Source organism: Notothenia rossii (genome assembly GCF_949606895.1).
Source record: "Notothenia rossii genome assembly, chromosome: 7".
NCBI classification, from domain to species: domain Eukaryota; kingdom Metazoa; phylum Chordata; class Actinopteri; order Perciformes; family Nototheniidae; genus Notothenia; species Notothenia rossii.
This window is the reverse complement of record NC_136905.1, coordinates 16,763,076-16,788,866: the sequence shown is the minus strand read 5'-3', so window position 1 is coordinate 16,788,866 and position 25,791 is coordinate 16,763,076. Positions and strand designations below refer to the sequence as shown.

Sequence of the window (25,791 nt, the reverse complement as noted above, 5' to 3'; positions counted from 1 at the left end):
AACGCGTCATTTCCGGATGTAACCAAATGAATGACCTTTCTTTACAAACGCATTAAATAAGTCATAAAGAGGCTTTGTTATTAAAGTTAATTATTGCTTATGGCAGTATTTAAATCAACGTTTTTTTTTTAACTGAAAATAAATCATTTAGAGATAAAATATTAATAATAATTTTATGCGCAGTGAAATTACATATTTGGGTGCAATTTGCTGATGTGATTATTATTTAAATGTAACATTATTTTTATTTTTAGTTGAAGCGGAAAGTTTACAAACTATATTGAAAGAAATGCATTATCAGTAGTAGACTCATTGGAGAACACAATGAAACAAAGTTAAGCCTGATGACAATAAATATCATACAACAATAGCCTAATTATAATAATACAAAAGTGAGTTGCAGTTCAGTGATAGTTAACTACAAATAGAAACGTTAGTAAGGTTTGAGAAAGGACAAGATGTGCACCAGCATGTTGTCCTTTAAGCCTCGACGGGTAGACAGGTAGACAGGTGGAGCAGGTGGAGCAGGTGACGTAGTGTCAGGTTTCATTATTTACTGTGGCTTTTCTAGAGACGATCCGGAAATGTTAAAAACGGACGAATTCCATCGCGTTTGAATCTCATATACTCAGCAAACAGGTAACTTTAAGCTTGAGATGTAGTTTGCCGTAAACATGTGTGTACTCGTGTATCCCATAGTTCGCAGTTTTGAAGTTCTCCTGCATATAAAAGAAGTCCGTTGAAACATACGGAACAGGTGTGGCACCTGTTATGCAGAGCCGGGTTAACATGTAAGAAACAGAAGGCAGTATTGTACAAATTAAATGTGGGAACACGATCAAGTTTGAAGGTTGGGTCAGACTTCCTCTAAATCTACTAAACACAAATTACATGGCATTTTTGTTAATAGTGACAATCCACTATTTACTTGATTTATTAATACAAAGTCAAACATTGAGATATTACTATTATTAATAACAGCCACATCACAAATGTAACCTCTAAAAAATGCATGCATTACAGGTGTACTGTGTATTCTACAAAATGTGTTCTGCTGTTTGATTCGTGAACGTTTTTGTTGCAACTGTTTTTAATCAAAGGTATGTCAAACAACCTTTTAAAGAGTTAGCATTTATCATGCAAATTATTTTATCATTGCTTTATGTTAATCAAAATATCATTGACAATAATAATTTTGTTTTTAGGTAATCAATTGGTAAATGCCATGAATCATTTTATAGTATGCCCCTGTTTTTGTTATTAAACTGAACTGTAACATCCCCCCCTCTCTTTTTCCGTGCAGCCATGGCACCAAAATATGACGGCTTGTCCCACTGTAAACTGGCCCTGGTGTTCGCAGTGCTCATGGACCTGCTGGGTGTGATATCCCTGCTGCTGGGGGTCTTCGCCCCACTGGAGATCCAAGGTCGAGACTTTGGGGATCTGCTGGTGTACACAGGGGCCCTACTGGTGCTCTTTTCCCTGGCAGGCTGGGTCATGTGGTACAGCGGCAACATTGAGGGTCTGACCTCCAGAAAGGAGTTGGGGAGCTCAGTTGGTGGAGCTATGGACCGCCTTGCACGGTCCCTGAGCCGCAGGATACGGATCCCCAGGACTCGCAGCAGCCCAACTTAGGAAGCGGAGCCCAAAGATACCAACAGACTGACTGACTGTTACAAAGAGGGCTGTCCCTCACCAGGCAGCAGGCCAAGCTGCCTGAGGCAAAGGAGTGCCACCGCTGTTTGTGGCTCTCTTCACAAACACGCCTCTTGTGATAACAAATACCTTGTTCACATGACAAAAAAACTATAATTCGTATCCTCTCTTCTTGAATGTATATCGTGGACTTCCCTGCTGGCTGTAATGTAAAAGATTAATCTTCTCTATTTATTTTGTTGATTTCCTCTGAGGTTGTTCATTCAACCTTTGAGCTCACTTTTAGATGCTGTACAAGTTTATAGCAAAACAACCCAGAATAAAAGTTACTCCATTAACCATTGAAGGCCTTTTTTTTTAATGACAATAATCATGATTGCACACAGTTGAGTCAGAAGGAATACTCTAGCCTTAATTTTCTTTCCAAAAAGACAAGGAGATGCTTAGACATCAATATTACGGCACAAATTCGTGATTGCACATAAATACTGCATACTGTAGGACACCTGAAAGAATAATCTCCCTTATTTTACAAAGTACTGAAATCAAATTTAAACAGAAAACAAATAAAGACATTTGAATACATAAGGCATAGTGCTCTTTGGGAAAATAAATAATTTCTAAGACAAGCGCTGTAATTGTTCAATTAGAATACTTGATAACACGTACACAGACATTTAGAATGTGCAGTTGTTTGTTAATGCACCATAACATACAAGGAGGGGTTGAAGTTTGAAAAGAAAAGCCAAAAAACAAATCACAATCAAAGAAGTTTTACACCATATGCAATACAGCCTCCAGAGATAAGTGTCTGATTGTCTTATGCTGAGAGAAGATCAATACCTGTTTCCAGTTAACACGAGAGCAGCCACCTTGTTAAGTTTAACTTTATGATCCATATATGTAGGATATATACATATATGCAGATGTGAATGACAGCTCAGCATGGAAGGTAAATGGATGAAAGCTATTCGTCAGGGAAACACAACATATTGTTAGTGCAAATGTAAAAATCAGCTATTAATCAGGCAGCTGAATTACTGACCAGTTTGACGGACATTTTATAAAATCAGAGAAGACACACATAAGGCTTCAACGCTCATCAAAAAATCCAGTCAAAAGATAGATGTACAACATGAATGAGGTAAACAAGGATGAAACAGCATCAATCATATATAAATATTTTCTAGAGGATGTTTACATTGCTGCCTCATTGAGACGATGGTTCATTCAGTTCCATGAAAGCACCATTTTCAATGATGTCTCTAGCTTTGCTGGTGTACAGTAAGTGTCTTCTCCGTCCATATCTCATCACAAAAGGGCAGCACTTTCAGATGATCAGTGTCAGAGGGCAGGGCTGGGCACAGAGGGGGTGGGATTCTGCCAGATGATCATCTGACTGCGTTCAGACCGCTGAGATGTAGTTTTGGGCAAATCTTCCGATTCCTCACTTGCATCGTCCCCTGTAAAAGTTGACGGCTCAGGTAGGTATTACATCAAGTAAACACTGACTAAACTGTAAATAAAGGACGCTTCAATTGACACTTATCCCCCCAATTTTTTTTTCATTTTTATATCAATATATTAACCCTTTGTTACGCTTGAATATGTGAAGAAAACTGAGATTTTCTTTAATGCCTCCATAATTCTGCATGCACTTCTCACATTGAAGAAGCCGGCACCTGCTCAGGTGGGAGACGGTTTGTGTGAAAGTGTTTTATTTGGCAAGGTCTTAGCGCAAAGTTGTTAGGGAAGTAGATACAATTGGATAAATGAGACCTGGATTATACTGCACGACTTGTGATCATTTATAGATTTGATACAGTTTTGTGGAAACTAAACACATCATATTTTAAATAACTATAGGCCAATCTCAAATTGTCAGTTCTGGCGAAGGTGCTCGAACGCCTAGTGAGTGAACAAGTAAAGGAGTTTTTATGTAAAAATGATATCCTGTCTAAACATCAGTCAGGCTTCAGAAAGCAACATAGCACCATCACTGCCACAATGAAAGTGGTGAATGACATTACGAGTATTTTAGATAATAAGCAGAGTTGTGCAGCTCTATTTATTGGCCTGTCCAAAGCGTTTGACACCGTTGATCATCGCATCTTAAAGCAGAGGCTGGTCAGTATTGGCATATCCAGCCATGCAGTGGCGTGGTTTGTGAACTACCTCTCTGAAAGTTTCCAATGTGTTCACTTTGATGTGTTGAGTGGTTAAACATTTCTAATGGTGTTCCTCAAGGTTCTGTTTTAGGTACACTTTTATTCTCCATATATATCAACAGTTTAGGTGAAAATGTGAATGAAGCTACTTTACATTTTTATGCGGACGATACCGTGATGTACTGTGCAGGTCCCTCCATTAAGGAGGCTGGTGCTAAATTACAGGCTGTTTTTAACATTATTCAGACTCAGCTCGCTGAGCTTAAGCTTCTTTTACATGTTGATAAAACCAAGGTAATGCTATTTTCAAAAGCTAAAAAGACACCAGAGCCTGTTTTAGATATTGTTACTATGCAAGGACAAGTACTAGAAGTGGTTACCCGTTATAAATACCTTGGTATCTGGCTTGATGATTGTCTTACTTTTAAACTTCATGTCAATAACCTGCTTAAAAAGCTGAGGGTTAGGCTAGGTTTCTTTTTTAGAAAACAAGCCCTGTTTCTCATTTGAAGCGAGGAAAAGGCTAGTCACTGTGACCTTTTTACCTGTGCTGGACTATGGTGATTTGTTGTATATGAATGCACCTACCTATTGCCTGAACAAGTTACATTCCGCCTATCACAGCGCACTGAGATTTGTCACAAATTGTAAAGCACTTACTCATCACTGTACCCTGTATGCCAAGGCAGGTTTGCCATCACTTACTGTAAAGAGGCTCAGTCATTGGTACACGTTTATTTATAAAGCTTTGTTGGGTAAACTCCCGTATTATATCTGCTCTCTGATAACACAGAGAGTTGCAAGCAGCTATTGTCTGAGATCGCATGATGTAGTATTATTAGATGTGCCAAGAGCAAGGACTGTCTTAGGTAAGACAGCTTTTATGTGCGCAGCTCCACTTGCTTGGAACAGTCTACATCTAAAATAGAAACTGAGTAATCTCATTCCTCTGCATGTTTTTAAAGCTAGGCTAAATGAAATGCTTGTTGATACTATGGGCACTTGTTAATGTCTATAACTATGTACATTTATCCGGTAAATATAATGTATGATGTCCTTTATTGTTTTATGTTTCATGTGGAACCTATATGCTGCAGGTCTCCCTTGAAAAATAGATCTATGATCTCAATGGGACCAATCTCGTTAAATAAATGTTTGAAATTAAATGAAAATATGTAATTAATTTAATCAAGAATTTTCTAATTTATAGTTTATTTTGTTCACAGTTGAGGCATGAAATAAAAGTTTTATTTTCAATAATCATCTGGTCATTCCATTAATAAACTCACCAAGGTGGAAGTTGATGTGGCCCTCTCCTCCGCTGATGATAAGCTGAGAGTTTGTGATGGTGGTGCTGCCAGGAGGGATGATCAGACAACCTGCGGGGCAAAGATGTCATTACAACACCCTGAATATATAAGTTGTAGAAAAATGTGTTTGAGACAAATCTTACTTGGTGCAGCAATGATGAACCTGACAGCTTGCCTATGTCCATGGTAACACAGCTGGGCTGATGAAATGGAGCAATATGGGATGGAAACTGCTTCTGATGCTGTAGACAGGCATTGATATGGTTACTACTCAATGAAGCACATTTCTGACAATTACAATTCAAGAACTATACTCTTAAATCTAAATAAAACGTACTTATTGATAATGGGATGGTGAAAATTGCACCCCCTCCTGTGCCCACCCACAGGCGGCCAGAGATGACAGCTAGAGACGAGATCTGGAGAGGTGAGAGGGTCAGGAAGGCTTGGCCTGCAGAGGGAGACAGAAGCATGTGAGCTGCAGGGACAACACAAAGCTGCCTGACACAAAACAAAAAATAAATGTATGCATGAACACATTATAAATATAGTATTGTGGTCCATTGAGTCTGGTTTATTTTCTAATCATTTCTCTTTCCAGAATGTTTAGCAAACCTGTTGTTAGTTTGATGCTGAACTCCTGTGACACACCTACAGAATGGGCGCATACTCTTAAAGATGCTGATAAAATAAATTATAAAACTTAACTTCAGGAAATGTTCACAAATACCACTACGTTCCAGCTCAGGACTAACATACATGTGAGCATTGCTGTTATGATCTAAAACTGTGTTTGCAAACATATAGGAAATAAATACATTATGCTAAAACATACTGCAATATTCAATATTCCAGGACAGTACATGCATTATATTTAAATGGATGTGCAAGAAAAAAAAAAAAGGTACAGTTTTAGCACCTAAAGTTTTAGTGACCAAAGCAGTAAAATCGACTTCCTGTAGCGGCCGTCCTGTGGACCAATCAAACAGTCTGAGTATCGGGTCGAGTCTGCAGGATGTCCAAACACCACTTCCCCCGGCACACAGGAAACGGACCTGCTGCTCGCTGCGTTCAGAGACCGAGAATGTCTGCTGTGAGGTCAGATAAGAAATAATGATGGTGAGTTCAAAGACAGGCGTGAATATAAGACACAGACAATGTAGGTACCACCACAGGTTCTTACCTCAACCTTTTTGCTGTCAACGTCCACCACATTGATTTTGTTCCAATATCCTACCCACAAGCGGCCACTTTTTTCAAGGCAACAGCGAATAGGCTGCAGAGGATTTGATCCGAGAGGCAGCACAGAGTGAGACTGTAGATTCCAGCCATCTACATCATAACAGCAGTCATTGCTTCATTAGTAACATCATTAAGAATCAAGTTGCCAAGTTGTTTTAATTAAAAGAATTAAACGATAGATGAACTGAAGCAGTCAGATTTTTACTATAAAATATTACCTGAACTGTGTGAGAAAAATGCCAAAGTCCCATCGGCCAAACCAGCGATGACTTTACCCTGAGAATACCTGGCAGATGAGGAGGCCACAAATTAACTTATTATTTATGTAGATTTTTCAGAACATATTTCAAATTTGAGATCAAATAGTTAGATGTTGATAATGACCAATTTTAACCTAGACAAGTTATATGTACAGAATTGTATTCAAGCCACAATGCTATAACATGCATTACCATCCGGTGTTTGTCATGTTAGTGTAAGTAAATATACACTTTTAACCCTTATAATAGCAGAAAGGATGTTTATACAGGTATATATTTAAAATCTAAATTGTACATTAAAAAACGAATGGTGGTATTCGTCTGTAAACAGAAATGTATTTTTCCATTCCTATCCATGCTTATAAATAAATAAAATCCCGCTCATTTACATACATACATTTAGATATTGCTAGGATTTCAGTTAATATAATAACACATATACATCACACACAGTGCAGAGAGCACTCACGTGAGCGAATGGACTCCCTCTGAGAGAGAGACAGAGTGCAGACAGAGCCTCCTGCCAGCAGAGGCCGAGTGTACCAGCAAACTGCGAGACACACAGGGGGAGGAAGAGGAGGGGGAATAAAGAAAGGGTGAAAGTGTTGCCATTATTCATTTGACTCAAGAGAGAGAGTTTAATTCATTGAAGCAAGCTGTTTTTCCAGCATACATTACCTTCCTTCCTGAGTTCCAATCCACACAGTTCCTGCAGTGTCCCCTGACATAACAAACCCAGAAGGAAAAAGGAAGTCAGTAAGCAGTGTTCATTTCCAAGAGTCTCCAGTTATATAAGTGAGGTATGAGGGGAAAGTACAAGAACAGAAAACATGAGATAAGGTGTCTGCAGGCGGCTGCTGCAGCGTGCTGTACAGGCACTGACCTATGGGCGGCACAGCACAGATGCAGAGGGCAGGAGCTGTGGGGGTGAGGCTGAACTGATCCAGTACTGTGTTGGAGCGTGCAGGATCAATCACTGTAATGTCACTGCAGGAGGCAGGGCCAGAAACTACCCACACAGAACACTGGCAGAGAAGGATGTGCAGTTTGGAAAGATGAGCGGCATGGGCATGTGTTAGTTATGCTTGGATGGCATTATACATAGTGATTAGAGTGTGACTACTTATTTGAGCAGGATAATGAGAGACTTACTGTGGCCTCTCCTGAGATCTCAGGTGCGACTGCAACCGCACAATTCATCTGAAGAGAAAAACAAGTCAGGAACCAAGTAAAGACTGCTAGGTTCTTTAGTTGAAGAGTTTCACTTTAATAGATCTACCTTAGCTGTGGAGTCTCTTTGATCCAGCAGCCGGAGCTGAATTAGAACAGGCAAATCTTTAGGCTCCGGCACAGGCTCATGGGAGTCCTGAAATGAAGACAGATAATCAAATGTTTATGTCTGGAATATTTGGTAAGGAAGGCAATATATTTTTCTTTGGTTTAGTTCAAACTAAAGCTCTATGGTAAAAAAACGCACAATTCTGACTCATAAAAGCCAGGTGAGCTTCAGTCTCATTTCTAATGCTGTATTCTTTACAGGTTTTGTTAAGATATCTCAGTTCTCTCTGGTGTATGATGAAAGGATTGTTTTATTTAAAATATTTAAATGTTTTTGGTTTACACGAGGGATTGTGTAGATGAAACACCTGGTAAAGTAAAGGTCACATTTACTATTTTCCAAACTTTCCAGGACTTAGAACGTAGAACGCCGCTTCTACATTTCCCCTCAGATTGCTGCCTTTCTGTTTATATCTGTATGATGTTGTATTACTGTACCTGTGTGTTTGCCAGTGGCGTGCTCCAGCCGTGAATCTGCCGTTTTCCAAGTGATCCCCAAAGGTAGGAGCGGATTTCCTTGTAGATTTCTCTCCTCCTGACACGAGGGGAGAGAGCAGCAGGGGAAGAAGATCTAGAGAGAATGCTTCTACTTTAAATCAGCTTGATTGAGCATTTTATATTAATGATTCAATTTGATTTGCAAGTAGAAAAGCATATGGAAGAGTGGCGAGGTGAAACACAGGCTTACTCAGCACGAGTTTGACCCACAGCCGGTGGTTGTGGAGACCCCAGAGGAGGGCGAGTTAGGGATGGAGAAGTCGGCCGGGCAAATGTAGGAGCAGGTGGGGGGATTAAGGGTCCCTTGGAGAGGCCAAAAAAGCGGTTGAACCTTTAACAAAATTACAAACAATTATGAATATTGTATAAAGGCCAGTAAACGTCTGACTTCAGCATGTTATCAAAAATGTAATTTATAGCACACTTGTTTATTTCAATTGCCTAGTAGTGTCCACGTAATGTCAAGTGGTTTTAGCAACATATTGATTGGTAATCCAAAACACAGCAAAGATTCCCCCCTCTCAGGCAGGTAAAGCTCAGCTAACACTGCTACCACACATTACCTATCCAGAATTGTTACGGATACTTTATAGCAAATAAAGAAAAGCTATGAAACTCCAGCGTATTCAGGTACTTCTAACCAAGCGCCTCCCGAAATGGTGATATTGCTGACATTTAAGAAACTGCAGTATATCCCCACTGCATTTCTTAATCATGTATTTCTTTGTATATTGATTACAGGTTGCCGTATACAGAGAAAATCAAGGTAACCAGGAAAACATCACATCTTGGCATTCCCTATTGTTTTAGGGTAACTAGAAATGAATAAGACGAGGCAGCTTCTTGTCTGCTCAATCTTCTGTTTAAAGTGAGGACATGAACTTCACTGCTGTTTTAACTCACGTTATGATAAACACTTACTTTTTCCAAACACTTTTGTCGTCTGTCAACCTCTCATCATTTATTGCTCTATAAGAAAGGAAAAACACAATTATTTTTGGTTTTTATCAAAATTGTAAATGATCTATTGTAACTTTAAAATGAGCTTTGAATCTTAAGTTACCTGAGTGTCTGACTCTTTCTCACAGCCTCCTGCAGCTCTAACAGACGCTGCTTGTATTGGTTTTTCTCCATGACCACACGAGCCATTTCAGAACGAGAGAAGTGGCGCATGGACGCGGGTAGAGAGGCCTGATTGGAAAGATTTAAGCTATTAATTCAGGTATAAACCTTATTTCGTAAATGATAATAAACACTGAGCAGCTACTGGATTATTAAAAAAAAAAAAATGCAGTTCTACTCTTGCTGCGTGATTTACAAATAGATAGAAAACAAATATGTCTCCTCACATCAGGATCCTCAGATTGGCATGTTTCCAGTTCTTTCCGAATTCTAAGAATGGATAAAATAACACAAAACAATTAAATCTAATATTCAAAAGAGGCAAGGACTTAACAATCCACATGAACATTTAAAAACATTTCACACCTCTTTGTTTCCTCCTCCTTCTCCTTCATCCGCCCCTCCAATCGAGAGGCAGTTTCCTGCAGAGACGTCACCTCCAGTTTAAGAGCTGAGCGGTCGTCAGTCAGCTCCACTACCCGGGATATCAAAGCCTTACGGGCAGCTTCTACTAACTCACTGAAAAACAAAGAAAAAACAAAGCGATGATGAATAATTTAAGAATATGAAGACATCGAGTGAAACATTTCAACACATTTAAGAAATTCTCTCCCCTTAGAGATTTGTTTGTACTGAAGTGTTTGGAAAATCCCTTGCACAGAGGACAAGTCATTACACGGCTAGAGAAAGTAATTATAGGACTCACTGGGTGACTTTCAGTTCCTCATACTGAGAAAGAATCTCCTCAAACTGGTCTGCACTGCCTACACAGAAAGAAAATACAAAATTAAGTTTGAACACACAGAGAATACTTAGAGAAATAAATGTATTTATGTCTGTTATTTCCGTTTACTCTTAATTTACTCATATACAAATACAAATACATGGAAGGGTGCAAAAACCACCTTCCTAAAAAAAAGGAAGTATGTCCTTTGAAACTTACAGCAAGAAACCGCTTTCACTTATCTACTTGCACTTCATGTAAATAGGGTATAAATAGATTCTGACAACTTGCAGATATTTCTAAAAAACAACCTTATGTACTGTAAGCTTTGATGTCTGTGATGGATTATTATTGTATGCTTTCATGCTGCACAGAGCACAACATAGGATTTGTATTAAATGTGTTGTCAAGACAAACAGAATGTAACATCAACTACGTTTGAGAAAAGGGTCTCTCAATGTGTGTTTTACCTCTGACACTGGCCCCTCGGTCTACACTCTCCACATAGTCCCGACTCAGCTCCGACAGCTCAGAGAACACAGAGTCAGTGTTGCGCAGATCCCACTCCATACTATCATCTTCGTCCTCCTCCTCTTCCTCCTCTTCTTGCTTGTCCTTTCCTTCTCCTCCCTTCTCCTCTTCTACTTTGCACTCCTTCTCCTCCACTTGCCTCATCTCTTCCTCCACGCTGGTTTCCAACTCGTCTCCCTCTTTGCTGTTCGGTCTGACCGGGGTGCTGATGAAGATGCAAATGAGAAGAAGAATGGAATGTGAGGAAGGTTTGTGAATCGTTGATGTGATGCTCTGTGTAAACATGAGCTAAAGTGAGCTTGGTTTTTGTTCATGGTAACACATACTTTTTACTAAAATCTCCAACTGACATACAATAGTTGTATTACCTTGCATCCCCACTGCCATGAAAGTGCCTGAGCTCTGGAGTGGAGCTGATGATGTCATTGATAAACTGATCTGGGGCGGGCTTTCCTGAGATGTTAATCGCATTTTCTTTTTTGGGAACTACATTTTCCAAACAGGGGGGACCAGAAAGTGAATGGGGTCTTTGAATCATCTGCAATAGAAAAGATGGAAATGAACAGCTACTCCTCCACAAAAGCAGTGTGTTACAATTTATATATTATGTAGTTAAAATGTGTAAAGTGAGAATATGTTTACCTTTTCATTCATTCTGGCTTCTGATGAAAATTCAGCATTCTTCAGACGAACATGATTCCTAAAAAGCAACATGCAGTGTCACAGAGTCAAGAAAAGTCCTATGAGTCACTATCAATCTCTTCTTCATTCTTACAATTTGCACCACTTTCTGGCAGCTCCTCCAGGGCAAACACTGATATTATATTTAAATAAAAAACTCAAAGATTAGAAGAGCTTTGCATAAAAGACTAGTTTACCAACAAAAAAACATGGGTAATCGACTAATTTGCCAAAAAGTTGAACTGAAAAACAAAACCTAATTTAGATTTGCAGAATGGTCACAAACTGCCGTTTCTCAGTTACTAACACTACATCTATGTGAAGTTAAACAGAGATACTGCTTCACTACTGCTCTGTTGTGCAACTGTCAAGGTAAAGTTCAGAAAGTGATTTATTGTCATTAGGTTGTTAGTTTGGCCTTCAATAAGCTGCCGTCATGGAATACTTTGAGCCTTGCTGTGAGACACTATCAACAGTAACGTGCTTAACAAGAACAACCTTAAAGGAGAATCTCTCTCAGAATCCTTTCTCTTTTCCAAAAGGTCCCGATATGTGTGAGCCAGCTAAAACAGAAAACATCAGTAACATGTAAGAAACAAAGAAATGACAACAAAAAACAAATATTGGAGAAGAGTGTCCTGAGTACCAAAGCACCATTTGTGTTTATTATTATTATTTAAACAAATGTTGATATACAAATGATCATTTTGGGGTATTCCTTTTAGAAGTTATTTCGGGGTAATAAAAGAGACAGCAGTATCTGACTGACCTTGTTGTGGGTATTCCTCAAAGTGTTCAATTCTCTATTCAGATTAGCTTTTTGCTCCTCCAGGGCCACCACTGGAAGACATAACAAGCCGCTTCAGAGTGACTATCTACTGATTCAGTAACACCGAAAGGTTTGAAGTATAAATTCTTCTTGTCATGAAATAAACAAAACATTTCAATTTAATAAACATGGTCCTTACAACATTTCTAACTTTTAATAGTTTTATATTACATTTTTCACTTACACTGATCGGCTTGCCCTCTTGCTTTCTTCTCTAGCTCTCTCTCTCGCCGCTCTCTCTCCTTTTCCCTCCCCCTTATGGCTCTCCTCTCTTGCTCAAATTGGTCATCCAGCTCCAGGTACCTCTAAAGAAAAATAAATGCGTTTAAAGCTCTGAGCACAGACAACCTCTTATTTTCAAAGCTTATAAAAAAAGAAATTGTAATTATCGTTGACATTAAAACGTTCAAATCTCCCATCAGTCCCCACCTCTTGACTTTCTTTCCTGAGTGCTTTCTCTGCTTGGTATCTGTCCAGCAGCTCTTCTTTCTCAGCCTTCTCCCTCTCCGCCTCCTCCTCCCGGTCTCTCAGCTGGGCTTTGCAGCCGGCCAGCCCCTCCAGGACCCACACAAATATGGGGACCAGCGACTCCACCACACCTTCTCCATGGGTCTCAATAACCGTCTGTGATGGGGCAAAGCAGCAGAGAGGTAAACCATTGAAACATTTCAATTGTTTTCCTAAGAGAATGGGCCTTATTTAACACTTACTTATATTGAGATAATGTGTTTTTTTTCTTAAATTGGTTCTTAAGGGATAAAAGTCTGTCAGATTCATGACTAGCCACAGATTAGTTGGCAAGTTGATCCTAATAAGCATTTCACTCCAGCCAAAGGCCATAAAAGGGCTATGCGCACGTCCAAAAAGTTGTCAAAAACCATTAAACAAACAACTAAAATGGACAGCAAATGTAAAATAATCCAGTAGTTTTGAATTTGAGGTACCCCAGCATGAAGTGCATCAAGGGTTGCATCAATATTAGGTAGCGTATATTATTATCTTACCCAAGAAGAACTGCAAAATAAGACAGAAGTGGTCAATTTCAACATCTTTGTGAGTAAATGGGTTTAAAAAAGAAACGTGTTTAAAATAACGGTTGATAAATGAGGCCCATTTTTGGTTTAGAAAGGAGAAAAAGTTTTGTAGCTGCTTTACCTGTAGTTCTGAATACAGTTTTCCAGCCTCTTCACTCACAATGTTGGGGTCCAGCTCCACCTCCCCTGACCCGCACAGCACTCTTTCACTGTACTCCATCAGACTATTAGTTTAATCTGCCTGAATTACCTGCCCAAACGGTTCCCCCTCCTCAAAAGGAGGTCAACTATTTTAGAAGTCTATTAGCCAATTCTGTTTCTGTCCAGACTACACTTTCTGACCGACTCCTACAACTAGTTTATCTGGCTTTCTAACATTTCTGCTAACCTCAGCACCTTCCATCCTTTATGACTTAATGTTTTGTTTGTCCTTGACAAGGGGAAGCATCATTTTAGACTGCATTTAACTATTCTTTCTGTACTGTGAAGTTTGTCTGGTGTCAGGGGGAGTTTTAGAGTCCATCCTGGGAAAGAAAAGAAGAAATGATTATGAAATATAAAAGGAATGGATAAACTGCCGCTAAGTCGCAAAAGGACAGTCAACTGTTTTGTGCAACAAGTAAGCTTAGACATGCATTTTTTTCATTTTTCCAAAGAATTACCATAAGCCTATTCATTTTTTAACATGGCCATGTGGTTTTCTGCTATTATAATCTGTGACTGACATCGTTTGTTTAACAGCAAACAAAATACAAAGTGACTGCTCAGTAAGGATGAAATTAAAATGAATTTGGCTGGTTTTACAACACAGTTTCAATTACTCACAATTCATGGCAAGACAGATATATATTTGAAGGTAACAAAAGCAGACACAACTTAATTGTATAAAGTTATATTGGGTGAATACATTTGAATAAAATTCAGCAAGGACTTTGATGAAATCATAACGTTCTGCTTTATCTGTCTTGTGTGATAGTAATCTGAATATGTTTGAATTTTTTCTTGAAAACTGACTTAAATTATTAATCGATTATAAAATTAGTTGCAGATAATGTCCTGTTATAACTGTAACAAGCACTATCAAGTTGTCCCATGAAGCTTCAGGGATTGTGTTGGGATTTGTTTTACTATAAAATATAAAATACCTGCCAGTTTAACTGTAACTGAGGTGCAGGCATAATAAACATGTATTTGTTAAGGCATCTAAGGAAAGAATGTAGCTCTTAAGTTGCATGTAGATCATTAATAGTATGTTTATGGTTTATGCTCTTTGGCTAAAGAGTCTCGTTGATGTAATGTGGCATTTAATCTACCGACACAATAGGAATTTTCTGTTAGATCTTTATGTATCTTTAATAAAGATTTTGTAATGTGTTGCACAGCAGAGCAACACATTACTGTGTGTTTATAACTTTATGTGCCACAAATAGCCCACAAAAGTTCAAATCTAAATTGAAATGTAAACAACTGAAAATAGCTACAAGTAGTGTATGCAACGATAATTTAGCAAGTGAGCCTTCGTATTAGGCTAAGATAAATGAAAACCATGGTAAAGGACACACTTGAGTTGAAATACTGTATAAATAAGTAACATGACTGACAGTGGACACCTTGAGAGATATCTGAAAGAAAGATTACAATGCTGTAACTTAAAGAAAGAGCCGAGTTGTCGCAATGCTCGGCTGTTGTTTTACAAACTCACCCTCTCGGTTTAATATTTCACAACGATCATGTCAGTGCACCAAAATAATGAAAAGCCAGTCGTTTTTTCTTCGGGTCCGATATCAATTACACATAAACGAGTTTGGAGAAGGAGGTGTTGTTAGATTCTGACTTGCTTGTACATGTCCTCACTCCGACCAATCAGAGCGCTGCATTTGTCAGCAGCAACCAATGGGCGGAAAGAAGAGGCGGGACGTGAGCTGTTCTGTTTTCAGAAGGAGAAGAAAAGTTTCCTGAAACTTGAACGGAGACACGTGACAAGCGGGATGTCAGGTGATCTACTAATGCACAACTCTGATACCTGTCGAAATACCTCACATACCTGAAAACATTATGTTCTCTTTTCTCATGTCATTCATAAGAACAATAGTTTATAGTTAATGATGTTTGTATTTCGAGCACTGTTGGTGTCTGGTCTTTATTGGCTTACATAAAATAATAGCCATAGAAAACAGTTTGGACAAGGGGTCGAGATATGACAACTTTTTCACACATTGAGTTGCACAAGAATAAAATAACATGAAGGCATATTGTAAAAGCAAAGAGAGGATTTGAATTTATCTACAGTTCGTTTTGATTCCAGCAGATGGAGGTATGAACACATTTCCACCTCTGGGTCTTCTCTCTGCTCTCTTTTTGGTTTCTGTTATTTAATGTTACTGGTTTCTGTTTTGTTGGTCTAGACTTGGCAGCCCTCTAACATATGAATCAGTCCTGCTTTTGTGACATTACTACTTTATATCTTCCTCTCTGGAATGTATTATTAATTCTAATAACGTACGACTTGAACCTACTATATTTTCAACATTCACCTTTAAAGATATTTGTATGAGACAGCTAAGCTTTTGCAGCTACAAAGTAGAAAACAAACCATAACACTAGAGAAAAAATAAATATAATTGTCCTGCCATGTCAGATTAATGTTTAAAATATATTTTACCACTCTTTTGCAATTTTTCACAATTTCAAATGTATCCCAGTGAAGGCTTAAATGACCAAATCAACCTCTAAAGAAAGGTGTTAGCTCACTTTATATGCACCCACATTTTGTCCCTCCATCTCTGTTCCAAAAAAAACAAAACATTAACATGTACTCCATTTATTACATACTCAACATGGTCCGCCTACATACATGTACATTTCAGCATTGACAACAAAAGAAAATACAGGCGTCAATAAAAAACAGTGTAGTGGAAAGGAGTTGGCTAATACTTAGTGCTATGCTACTATATAGAGTAGTGCTGCTGAGTGTGACGGCTGTTTCCAATGGGTAAAGGGAAACATAGTGAAGTAGCTCAACCTATTTAAATACAAAGATATAAATTATGATTTGATTACCAAAATACATACGTCACCTTTAAAACATAATCACGCTATTAAAATGTCTAAAAGTAGTTACAAAGCTAGCATATAGTTAGCTAGGAGTAGTACATAAATGGTTGAAATAATAGCTAAAAGTAATGGATAAACATTCAGCTCCAACCATTGCTATGACACTTAAAAATAATCCAGTGTCAAATTGGTTCAAATGAACACAATTTGAACATCACAGGTAGTGTAGATGAAGGGGTGAGTTCACCTGACCTTGGGGGTTATGTCTGACAACAAAGGTTGGGACCCACTAAATTACAGTCAGATTAATCAATGTCAATAATTCTTAATTAAACTGTGACTTTTTTAATTACCCTCCCACTCTCTACAAGAACCTCTTTTCCATCCTCTCTCTCCGCTCTTGTGTTCTCTCTCTTCTTTTTTGTCAGGAGATAAAATACCACCACACCTCCCACCACCACAAAACTGAGGGCCAGAATCACAAATCCCAGCCCCAGTAAGTGAGACATTCCTCCATTAGAGAGGTTCAGTTGGTCCCAAATCCCCACTGCCACACAACTGAAGCCGATCAGAGTTCCCCAAAAACCAAAGGCCAGCATGCAGGATCCACAAGACAGCTCCACGCCGCCGGTCACGACGGTGATGCCCGCTACTGACACAACCCCTCCTGGTAAGGTCACCGTCTCAGATTTAGGGTCGTAGCTGACAGTAGAGGTGACATCGGATAGAGTTGAAGGATCAAGCGTTCTCATCTTGGTTGTCATGGTTGATTTTAGTTCCTTTTTTCAGATGTCCCAAAGTGATTTTGCATGCAGCTTCTTTATTCTCACTCCTACAACATGAAACATAGTTTGAAAAACACTAAGGATCCAGATTTCCTTATATGATTTACTTGTGTAGCTTTAAGTTTCGAGACACATTTTTAAACTAGGCCTACTTCCAACTAAGCTGTTATGTTTACGTCCAGGACATTTTAAAAACATGTCATTTTATTCGTCTTGCATAATTTACACACTCGAGAAAATACAGCCTTTTTATATTTGGTCTTTGGGAACTTTGGGGTCTCCATTTCAACTTAAAATAAAGGTCTTTGGGTCTGACAGCATAATGATTGGGGGGCTGGATATACAAAAAAACTGAATAATAATAATGTTTTATCATTAGTCGTTTAAATGGCAAGCGCCAGATATAACTCTAAGTTTATATACAAATGCAGTTGGCATCTGTTTTCTCTGAAGATAAAACACTGCTGGATAACTATACTGCTACTCGGTTTAGAAAACTGCATAAGCCATACTCTTTTCAACCCATAGACAATACAATTGTCTCATGCAAACATATTGAAAACTAAATCCAAAATTAAAACCAATATCTTTTTTTTTACCATAGATACATATCTTTAGTTTTTAAAATGAAAAAGTAGGAACCTTGCTTACACCATAAATAAAGACGGATTACTAAGTAATTGTAAAGAAACGATGTTATTATCAATAACTTTATAGACTAAAACATTGTCTTGTATAAAAATGAAAGCCTTGCTTACCTCAGTTTGAATCAGGGACTCAGATCTCAGGGGAAATTTAATTAGGTGAAGGTCCTTTAAATTCATAGACGTGATTTGTTTTTGTCCATGAATGTAAGTGATTTCAGTGAAAGCCTGCAAATGCTGCCGACTTTCTCTCTGGACAATGGGTGGAGAAATGTGAGCGGGGGCCCAGAGAGCTGTTACCTTTATCATATACGTCACAACCTGAGGCCTCACAAGATGGTGGGCACAATTGTCAAGATTGTTGTCACTGTTTGTTTGTTCCTCTCTTTCCTTGTGTTCAGTAGGAAACTCTTGTCTGTCATTAAGCATCATTATAACCCATTACCAGATATTTATCTAAGAACAACTCCCTTCCTCTTTTCCTCTCTCCTTCAGTCTTAGGATTTGAGTCGGGTCCCACCAAGGCATTGTTTGGGCTGAGAGCGGATTTTTCTTTTTCAGCATTTTCCTGTTAGACATTTCCATTTCTGTGGTCATTGGTAGCAAGTTGTATAGTTTTTCATCTGTGCTTTTACTTCTAAAACATTGAGATGAGTATTTTAGTATTCAACCTTATGACTAGCTTGCAATATCATTGAGATTAAATATTATTGAGCGTTAGAGTTTTATGAGGAAAAGTTGAAATCCAGGGTTTAAAAAAAATCCATAAACGTATATTATTATTTTTTGTACAATATACCAAGTGCTTAACACGGGTGAATAACTATGCCTGATCTCATAACCCTGAGCAAGGCAGATTTACAGTATATATGTCAGTGATGATGTTGAGGTGGATCGCAGGTCTAGGGTGTAACGCAGGTAAAGATTGATGTCGCCACATAATTGGTTGTAATGCTGCCCAGCCAGCTGGAATGTTGCCAATTGCCAGTCATTGACCTCATTTCAGATATCTCTAGCTGTGTTTACTCCTACTGTCAATAAACTTATATCTGTTGATGCACTATTTAAAGGTCCCCTATTATACTGTTTTTCATCAATATATTATAGGTCTCAGATATATACAAACATGTCTCTGAAGTGTTTGGCTCCAAATACCAAACAGATCATTGTAGCATCCCATAAACCCCTCTGTTTCAGGCCTGTTTCAAAAGTGCTGATTCTCTGTCTGTTACTTTAGATGAAAATAAGGAGCCACTCCCCACGCCCCTCTGAGAGATTTGGTTAAAAAGAACACAATGGTGCTCTAGGAGGAGATTCCTGAGATTTTCCTGAAACTTTCAGAATGTCTTTACACTGAGGGGACACTTCTTTATGTATAAAAGACAAGAAAAAGTGGATTTTGCATAATAGGTGACCTTTAAACAGGTATTATATGTTTGCCTGCTAAGTAAATGTATATCCTATTTATTGTTGCAATACATTTGTGTGTTCAAAAATTCATAATTTCTTTATTAAAAAAGTGTAATTGTTGTGCTTATGCTATAGTTTGTGCTTAGATATCCACTTTATATGAACCCTCACCTTCACCACAGGAAGAATAACATTTCCAAAAGGACCTCAAATCCCTACTTGCACCAGCTCTAGCAATTAGTCAAGCCTAGGGTACAGGTCAGGTGTCAGAGAGTGACGAAGTAATTCTATTGGGCAAGCACTGAAGGGATAATGATGATGCTAATTGGCTAAGGGTTGGATTGGGTGGGACGCAGTGGGTCAGGGTAATCCAATAGATGGACTCATGAGCATCTTTATGGAGCAAAGACCATCCTGATGCATAAATAAGACATGAAAGATAATCATACAGTGTTCAAAACTGTTTGACTATGCATTCATCTGTCCTGTTTCAGTAAAATGACCCTTGTGCAAATGCCCCCACCTCCATGCTGAGTTTTTCAAAACAAACAGTTAAGCAAGTCAAGATAATTATTTCAGTATATTCAAAGCATACACAAAGGAAAAAGATTGCTGATGTAAATGTGTCAGCCAAAGTGTTATATAGTGAGTTTGATGTAATGATGTAGGGAGATGGCTGTGACGACTAGGATGCAACCAGATAGGCCCAAAGGACTGGAACTGAGGAAATGGGTATAAATGCTCCAATCGGTACAAATGAAGACACATTAAAGAGTATGAATGTTTGTGTCAGTTAGTTTGAATAACAGGAAGCATTTTGGGAGGAAAAAATACACTTTGTGGATGGAAAATTCAAATCCAGGACCAAGAAAGGTTTAAAAGAAGGACAATATGGCAGCTAAAAAGCAAAAACACAATTATGCAGTATATTACACTTTTGAATTAAGAAAAGGCAGGCACAACTTTTAAACAATCTGCCCAGTAAAACCCAGGTTAGAGACAAAAATGTATTTTAAAGGTCATCCCTGACATTGGATGGAGGTAATTTACAATGCCTTTAGTGTGGATGTGAGGGGGCGTAGGTGGGATTTAAGGTGAGGGGGAGTTAAACTGCCTGGACAGATGGTAGTCTGGATTAGGTTTCAGTAGTCAACTAACCCATTGAAAGGCCAATACAGAAAAAAGCAGACATACAGTGAATTAACTAATGCTAGGTTTAAAAAAACAAAAAACACCTGGAGTGAATGTTCTTGTCAGTTTATAGAAGTAATGTTTAAATTTGTAGCTTCTTAAATATTTCTCAATTCATCAAAAGGGTTGTAAGCACAATGAAACAGTGAAATGCTTAAAATAAATAAAGATTAGTGTTGGGGAAATATTTTCCAAGGCCCATAACTTTGACCCAGTTTATCAGTTCCTATTATCCTGACTGATCACACGCACCTGTAACCTTGGCTGCTGTGCTCTCAGTGTTTTGTCTCCCTGTTCCTGCCTGTTGGCGTCAGCTGATAGAGGTGTTATCATTCTATCTTGTTATGCACAATGTTGATTATTCTCTCTGAACTAGCTAAATACATGGGCCTGGGGTAGAGTTCTTCAGAATTTACGTGGCAACTCTACCGTGAAGTCAGAACCTCTGGCTCTTGGACTTGTTTTGTGAATTCTCTGGCCGAAGCTCGTAATAAACCATCAGTTTTTGACATCTAAGCTCCAGCTCTCCCCGTGTCTCCTTCCTGAGTCGGTGACTCCCACTGCATTGCTACACAGAAGTTTCTCCCACAATTGGTATCTAAGTAAAGTAAAACCATAAACTTCTTAGACGGGAGGCATACCTCAGAAATCCTAATATTCATAAATAATAAACAAAGGATTAAACTCAACAATCTCATATACTAGATCTTTCTAGACTAAGAGACCCAATAAAGAAAAGTAGGCTCAGCCACCTTAAATCCCGCATTAACAGAATTAACCCTCTCGCCCATGGGAGGCATGCGTTGCCCCTGCCCTCCTTATCTCTTACTCTCTTACTTGTTGAGACACACGCTCAAATCTTCAGCCATCATCTGCCGAAACAACACACAGGTGAGCTTTCCCTACAATCCTCACTGCTATTTATTGATACGGAAGTTTAATCTATTAAACTCATTTCATTAGTGGACTTTACCATATGCGTTTTTTTTTCTTCTCTGTTCTCTTTGGCCTCTAACATCAACAGCAGAGGTCAAGCCAGAGGAGAAATAGTTGAAACAAAGGAGAAGTCCAAGTGGCACAGGAGAAATAAAACTCCAGTGGCAAATTGCCAGTGAAAACTGACCCTGAAAAACTACCATGGGAAATTCAACCAGTAGCGCATTATCGAAGGAGATCCTGAAGGACCTGAAGCTCACCACACACTTCGCTGAGGATGAGATCACCCAGTGGTACGAGAACTTTCAGAAGCAGTGCCCGACAGGACGCATTACACCAGAAGAGTTTGAGCAGATCTACGCCCGCTTCTTCCCTGACAGCGATGCAAAGAGCTACGCACGACATGTGTTTCGCTCCTTTGACACAAACGACGATGGCACCTTGGACTTCAAGGAGTACATCATCGCACTGCACATGACCTCCACTGGGAAGACGACCAGGAAACTGGAGTGGGCCTTCTCGCTGTTTGACGTGGACAAGAACGGATACATCAACAAGACAGAAGTGACGGAGATCTGCCAGGTGAGGGGGGACAAGCAGTGGGATGTTGCCTTTTCTAAACATTCATCTCATCTGTTGGAGAGTAGTTCCAACTATGTTGACAAGGAGTGCTAAAGAGAGAAATGTTATTTAATTGGACCATAATGTTCATCTTTATTGCTGCTACAAGAGAATGATATCAGATTTAAGCTGTTTCGTTGCACAAGATCTTCAGGGAAATGTCTTATTCAGTTGTCAGCGACAACAGAAAGACCAAACAAGAGGATTACTTGACATGCAATCTAATACAATAATCCTGTGATCTATACTACCTTTTAAGTTTACAATGTTTAGTTCTCTTTAACTTTTATGCTGGTGAGGCGTATTTTTTAACTCTCTGGTCATTTTATTTAAAAAGCCTTGGAGATTTATATTTGGTTGCATCTTGTTGTCAAGTATTCCTGGTATTCCTGGTAGATCCTATGAATTGCTATTTTTTGGAAAATGACCTTCCTTTTTATAGTATGTAGGTCTCAGTACTAATTGCCAGCCCATTTAGAGTGTCTATTTGAGCCTGATAATCTCTGTGATTATGAAGGCAATCCTATTCTTAAACAAGACTACTCATGTATTGCTTTTCCTAAAGGGGGACTGCTCGTCACCCCTGGGTCTAATCCACGTTCCTTTGATTCATGAGGTTGCCACTTTGAACTGATTTATTTATATATAATAATTACAGTAAAATAGTTGTTTCCCTTTGTTTTCATAAAATCAAAACTCAGTCTTATGATGATTACGTTTCTTACCTTAAGACAAATGTTTTAGTATGGTAAGAGGTTTAAACAGATCAGACGAGTATCCAGTTGGCAACAATAATGTGATTGAAATCCTGGCCAACTGGTCAGACTCCAATTGCATCACGTTTACAACCACTGCACCAACAAGCTACGTTTTATACCAACAGCCTACAATAGAATTATTCGTTGTGAAGAGGTTCGCAATAAACAGATCTGCAACATGCTTAGAAAATAACAATACTATTACAGAAAGATAATCCATTGATATTTGTTTTCATTGGTAGGTTTAAAGTGTGAAACAAGTGAGTGAGGAAGGCAGGACTTGTCACACATTTGATTTGGTTTAGTCTACTATACTACACTAATATCGTAGATTATTTTAGGAGAGAGTCAAAATACATTGAATTTTTAAGGCAATGTCAGAAATATTCAGAGGCAAAGGGCAAATCTGCCAAATCGTAGGTATTTTTCCCCATCAACACAATCAAAGTCTGTTCTTGTGTATGTAAATGATTTCAAATTATAATGCCAATTTATTCAAACTGTCCCTTTTAAATTGTTTTTCTCTACTTTGATTGAAAGTATGCTACTTTATATATCAGATCTGATTGTAATTATCTATAAGTGACCAGTTACTGATTGTCATCTGTGAGCCCACTTTGTGAACTATTCTGTAAAATGGAGGGACAGTACAGCGAGAGAAGAGATGTCATCATGGTGTTTGGCCTGTGGCCTGAGTCTTGGCACTAATCCATGTTAATCTAAGTGTCTTAAATGTGGGAGATGAGTGCTTCAAGTGCTTCAAGGTCTTTAAGTGGGACACACTTAAAGACCTGAACATAAAATGCACAGTCATTTACAAGTTATTTACAATCTGCTGGAATCTAGGTGGCATTTCCCTGAGGAATTACACTCCTGCTTTCTAGGTAGTTTATCGTGTATAAAATATCCTACATGGGTCTCCAGGATTGCTTTGTCAGCTGCAGCTGCCACATAATTGGCTTGCACATGTTTGTTTTATTTTCTGTGTGGACTTCCGTACATTATTTGTTTGAGAGAAATGAGGCAGCATTATCACCAATCTTTTACCCAACCCCCTCTCAGGCCATATTTAAGCTGATCCCCAAGGAGGAGCACGCCAAGCTACCAGAGGATGAGAACACACCAGAGAAGAGAGCCAACAAGCTGTGGGCTTACTTCGAAAAGAAAGACAACGGTAAAGAAAACAACACACATGTCTATGCATTGTGCCCCCGTGGTGCATGACATCTGTTCTTACCCCTGCATGTGTATGTTAGCAAAAGATGAATTCAGTGTAAGCTCTTAGTACCCTTCCTACGGTACTGAAGATTACAGATGTTTGGCTTAACAATAATACAAGCAGTACATCCACCTGAGGGCACTCCCCCCCCCCCAGTTACAGCATCAAATGTGTCATGCAAGCTTTACTATGCCAGCATTACACTTAAATTGACTCCACTGCCATGCATACAAACACACACACACACACACACACACACACACACACACACACACACACACACACACACACACACACACACACACACACACACACACACACACACACACACACACACACACACACACACACACACACACACACACACACACACACACACACACACACACACACACACACACACACACACACACACACGATAATCAGGGTTTCTTAGATAAGATACAGATGTATAATTCAACCTCATCTTTACCCCTAACTCCTTACTGTATAATCTTTTTTACCGTTTTCTCCTGCTTTCTTTTCCCCCTCACAGAGCGACTGGCTGAGGGAGAATTCATCAAGGGGGTGATTGAAAATGAGAATGCAATGCGTCTTATCCACTATGAACCAGCGAAGGAATAAAGTCATAACCATTTAATTCCCTCTCGTTAAAGTCTTTCAAACCCTTTTCCTCCTTAATCTTGGATCCACTCCACCCCTCTGTGTAAATGCTCTTCCTGCTAAATATTGGTTGCAACTAACGTTTCAGTAAGTTTAGTTTATTTCAGATTGTTTTACTAATGTTTGTCCTTTAATCGATATAATATTGAAGCTGAAAGAGGCCAATTAAGGCGTAGCGTTTAACATTTCTGTACAGGTAAAAAATAAGCTTTGTTGCTACTTCTTTTGTATAATAATAAACAATTCATAAGTATCATACCCAACAGGTAACGTAACCCTTTCATGCATAGAGGTCACTACAGTGGAAAGCTATTCAAAAGGTGTTTTTTTGTATATGCATTGTTTTTTTTTGCATAGTTGCACCCTCAGCCACTACATAGGACCCTATTGCATCATCCCATACACTGCTACTCAGAGCCAAGTCAGTGTAAGTGCATGATACATGTCTCTAAACCAAGATGGACGACAGAAAGCCACATGGACCAAGTCACCCATCTATATATTGCCAATCCTTTTATGGAAAGCGTCCCCTGCAGGTATAAAAAATGTGGTGACATCAAGTAACAACTAAAGAATCATATAATTCAGAAATGATCAAAGTATTGATTTTATGTTTGCAGGAAATCATGATTAACCACCTGTCCACTACAGTGGACGTCATGCATCACTGGCTATATTTCAACTACAATTAATACTGGTACTGCTGCTGCTGTACCCAGGGCCGTCCCTCACTACAGGCAGATCATGCAGACTGTGTGGGGCGTCACCTTGTGGAGGGGGGCACACCTTGCGGAGGGGGGCCTCATCTGAGGCGCACCTATGCGCTTATGTGGCGCAATTAGGGTGGCGCGGCACGGTTTCGCCGCTGCGAGGCTCCACGAGCACTCATCAAATAACTGTGCGTGGGGCCTCAAATTGGCCCCTGGCCCTGGTTATTCTTGAAAATACTTCATCTTCAATATCTTTTTGGGCCGTAAATCAATATACTTATGTTATTATAATGTAATTTTAAGTTTGCACATCTTTATTTATAATTTTTTCAAAATGTACATCTCTTCAGTTCAAACCCTGACGCATACTGTCCACCTGAGTGGACATATAAAAATCTCTTTGAAAA

The 25,791-nt window shown here is 38.9% G+C and overlaps 3 protein-coding genes across 5 annotated transcripts; 2 read left to right on the top strand and 1 right to left on the bottom strand.

Moving 5' to 3' along the window:
• Positions 1–121: 121 nt before the first annotated feature.
• On the top strand, positions 122–2,002 carry LOC307046664 (transmembrane protein 238-like). The gene is made up of 2 exons (XM_079693159.1): positions 122–639; positions 1,304–2,002. The coding sequence occupies exon 2, from the start codon at positions 1,306–1,308 to the stop codon at positions 1,633–1,635; it is 330 nt and encodes a 109-aa protein (XP_079549285.1). The 5' UTR covers positions 122–639; positions 1,304–1,305; the 3' UTR covers positions 1,636–2,002.
• LOC307046660 (C-Jun-amino-terminal kinase-interacting protein 4) lies at positions 1,991–15,251 on the bottom strand. Of its 3 annotated transcripts, none has more exons than XM_079693150.1 (28): positions 15,096–15,251; positions 13,515–13,917; positions 12,789–12,983; positions 12,544–12,664; positions 12,300–12,370; positions 12,029–12,093; positions 11,492–11,549; positions 11,218–11,387; positions 10,789–11,054; positions 10,301–10,358; positions 9,961–10,113; positions 9,822–9,864; positions 9,536–9,663; positions 9,394–9,441; positions 8,663–8,803; positions 8,413–8,560; positions 7,916–8,002; positions 7,789–7,836; positions 7,520–7,661; positions 7,315–7,357; positions 7,106–7,186; positions 6,595–6,662; positions 6,318–6,466; positions 6,054–6,225; positions 5,472–5,585; positions 5,278–5,376; positions 5,114–5,203; positions 1,991–3,119 (listed from the first exon to the last, which is right to left on the bottom strand). In XM_079693150.1, the coding sequence occupies exons 2-28, from the start codon at positions 13,611–13,613 to the stop codon at positions 3,001–3,003; spliced, it is 2,976 nt and encodes a 991-aa protein (XP_079549276.1). In that variant the 5' UTR covers positions 13,614–13,917; positions 15,096–15,251; the 3' UTR covers positions 1,991–3,000. The 3 variants fall into 3 exon arrangements, with proteins under 3 accessions (XP_079549276.1, XP_079549277.1, XP_079549278.1); XM_079693151.1 differs by having other exon boundaries at positions 8,413–8,545; XM_079693152.1 differs by having other exon boundaries at positions 8,413–8,509.
• A 5,973-nt stretch (positions 15,252–21,224) lies between these two features.
• On the top strand, positions 21,225–25,637 carry rcvrn2 (recoverin 2). The gene is made up of 4 exons (XM_079640756.1): positions 21,225–21,368; positions 21,502–21,995; positions 23,855–23,966; positions 24,547–25,637. Exons 2-4 carry the CDS (start codon positions 21,615–21,617, stop codon positions 24,633–24,635), a joined length of 582 nt encoding a protein of 193 aa, XP_079496882.1. The 5' UTR covers positions 21,225–21,368; positions 21,502–21,614; the 3' UTR covers positions 24,636–25,637.
• The last annotated feature ends 154 nt before the right edge of the window (positions 25,638–25,791 follow it).

What these genes read in the sequence shown, in the direction of transcription:
- LOC307046660 (XM_079693150.1), bottom strand. Translation starts at nt 13,613, where the DNA reads ATGGAGTACAGTGAAAGAGTGCTGTGCGGGTCAGGGGAGGTGGAGCTG. An exon ending in CTGTGCTGTGCCGCCCATAG is followed by an intron (nt 7,358 to 7,519) that starts GTCAGTGCCTGT and finishes TTGTTATGTCAG; the next exon opens with GGGACACTGCAGGAACTGTG. An exon ending in ATTGGAACTCAGGAAGGAAG is followed by an intron (nt 7,187 to 7,314) that starts GTAATGTATGCT and finishes TGTGTCTCGCAG; the next exon opens with TTTGCTGGTACACTCGGCCT.
- LOC307046664 (XM_079693159.1), top strand. Translation starts at nt 1,306, where the DNA reads ATGGCACCAAAATATGACGGCTTGTCCCACTGTAAACTGGCCCTGGTG.
- rcvrn2 (XM_079640756.1), top strand. Translation starts at nt 21,615, where the DNA reads ATGGGAAATTCAACCAGTAGCGCATTATCGAAGGAGATCCTGAAGGAC. An exon ending in AAGTGACGGAGATCTGCCAG is followed by an intron (nt 21,996 to 23,854) that starts GTGAGGGGGGAC and finishes ACCCCCTCTCAG; the next exon opens with GCCATATTTAAGCTGATCCC. An exon ending in CTTCGAAAAGAAAGACAACG is followed by an intron (nt 23,967 to 24,546) that starts GTAAAGAAAACA and finishes TCCCCCTCACAG; the next exon opens with AGCGACTGGCTGAGGGAGAA.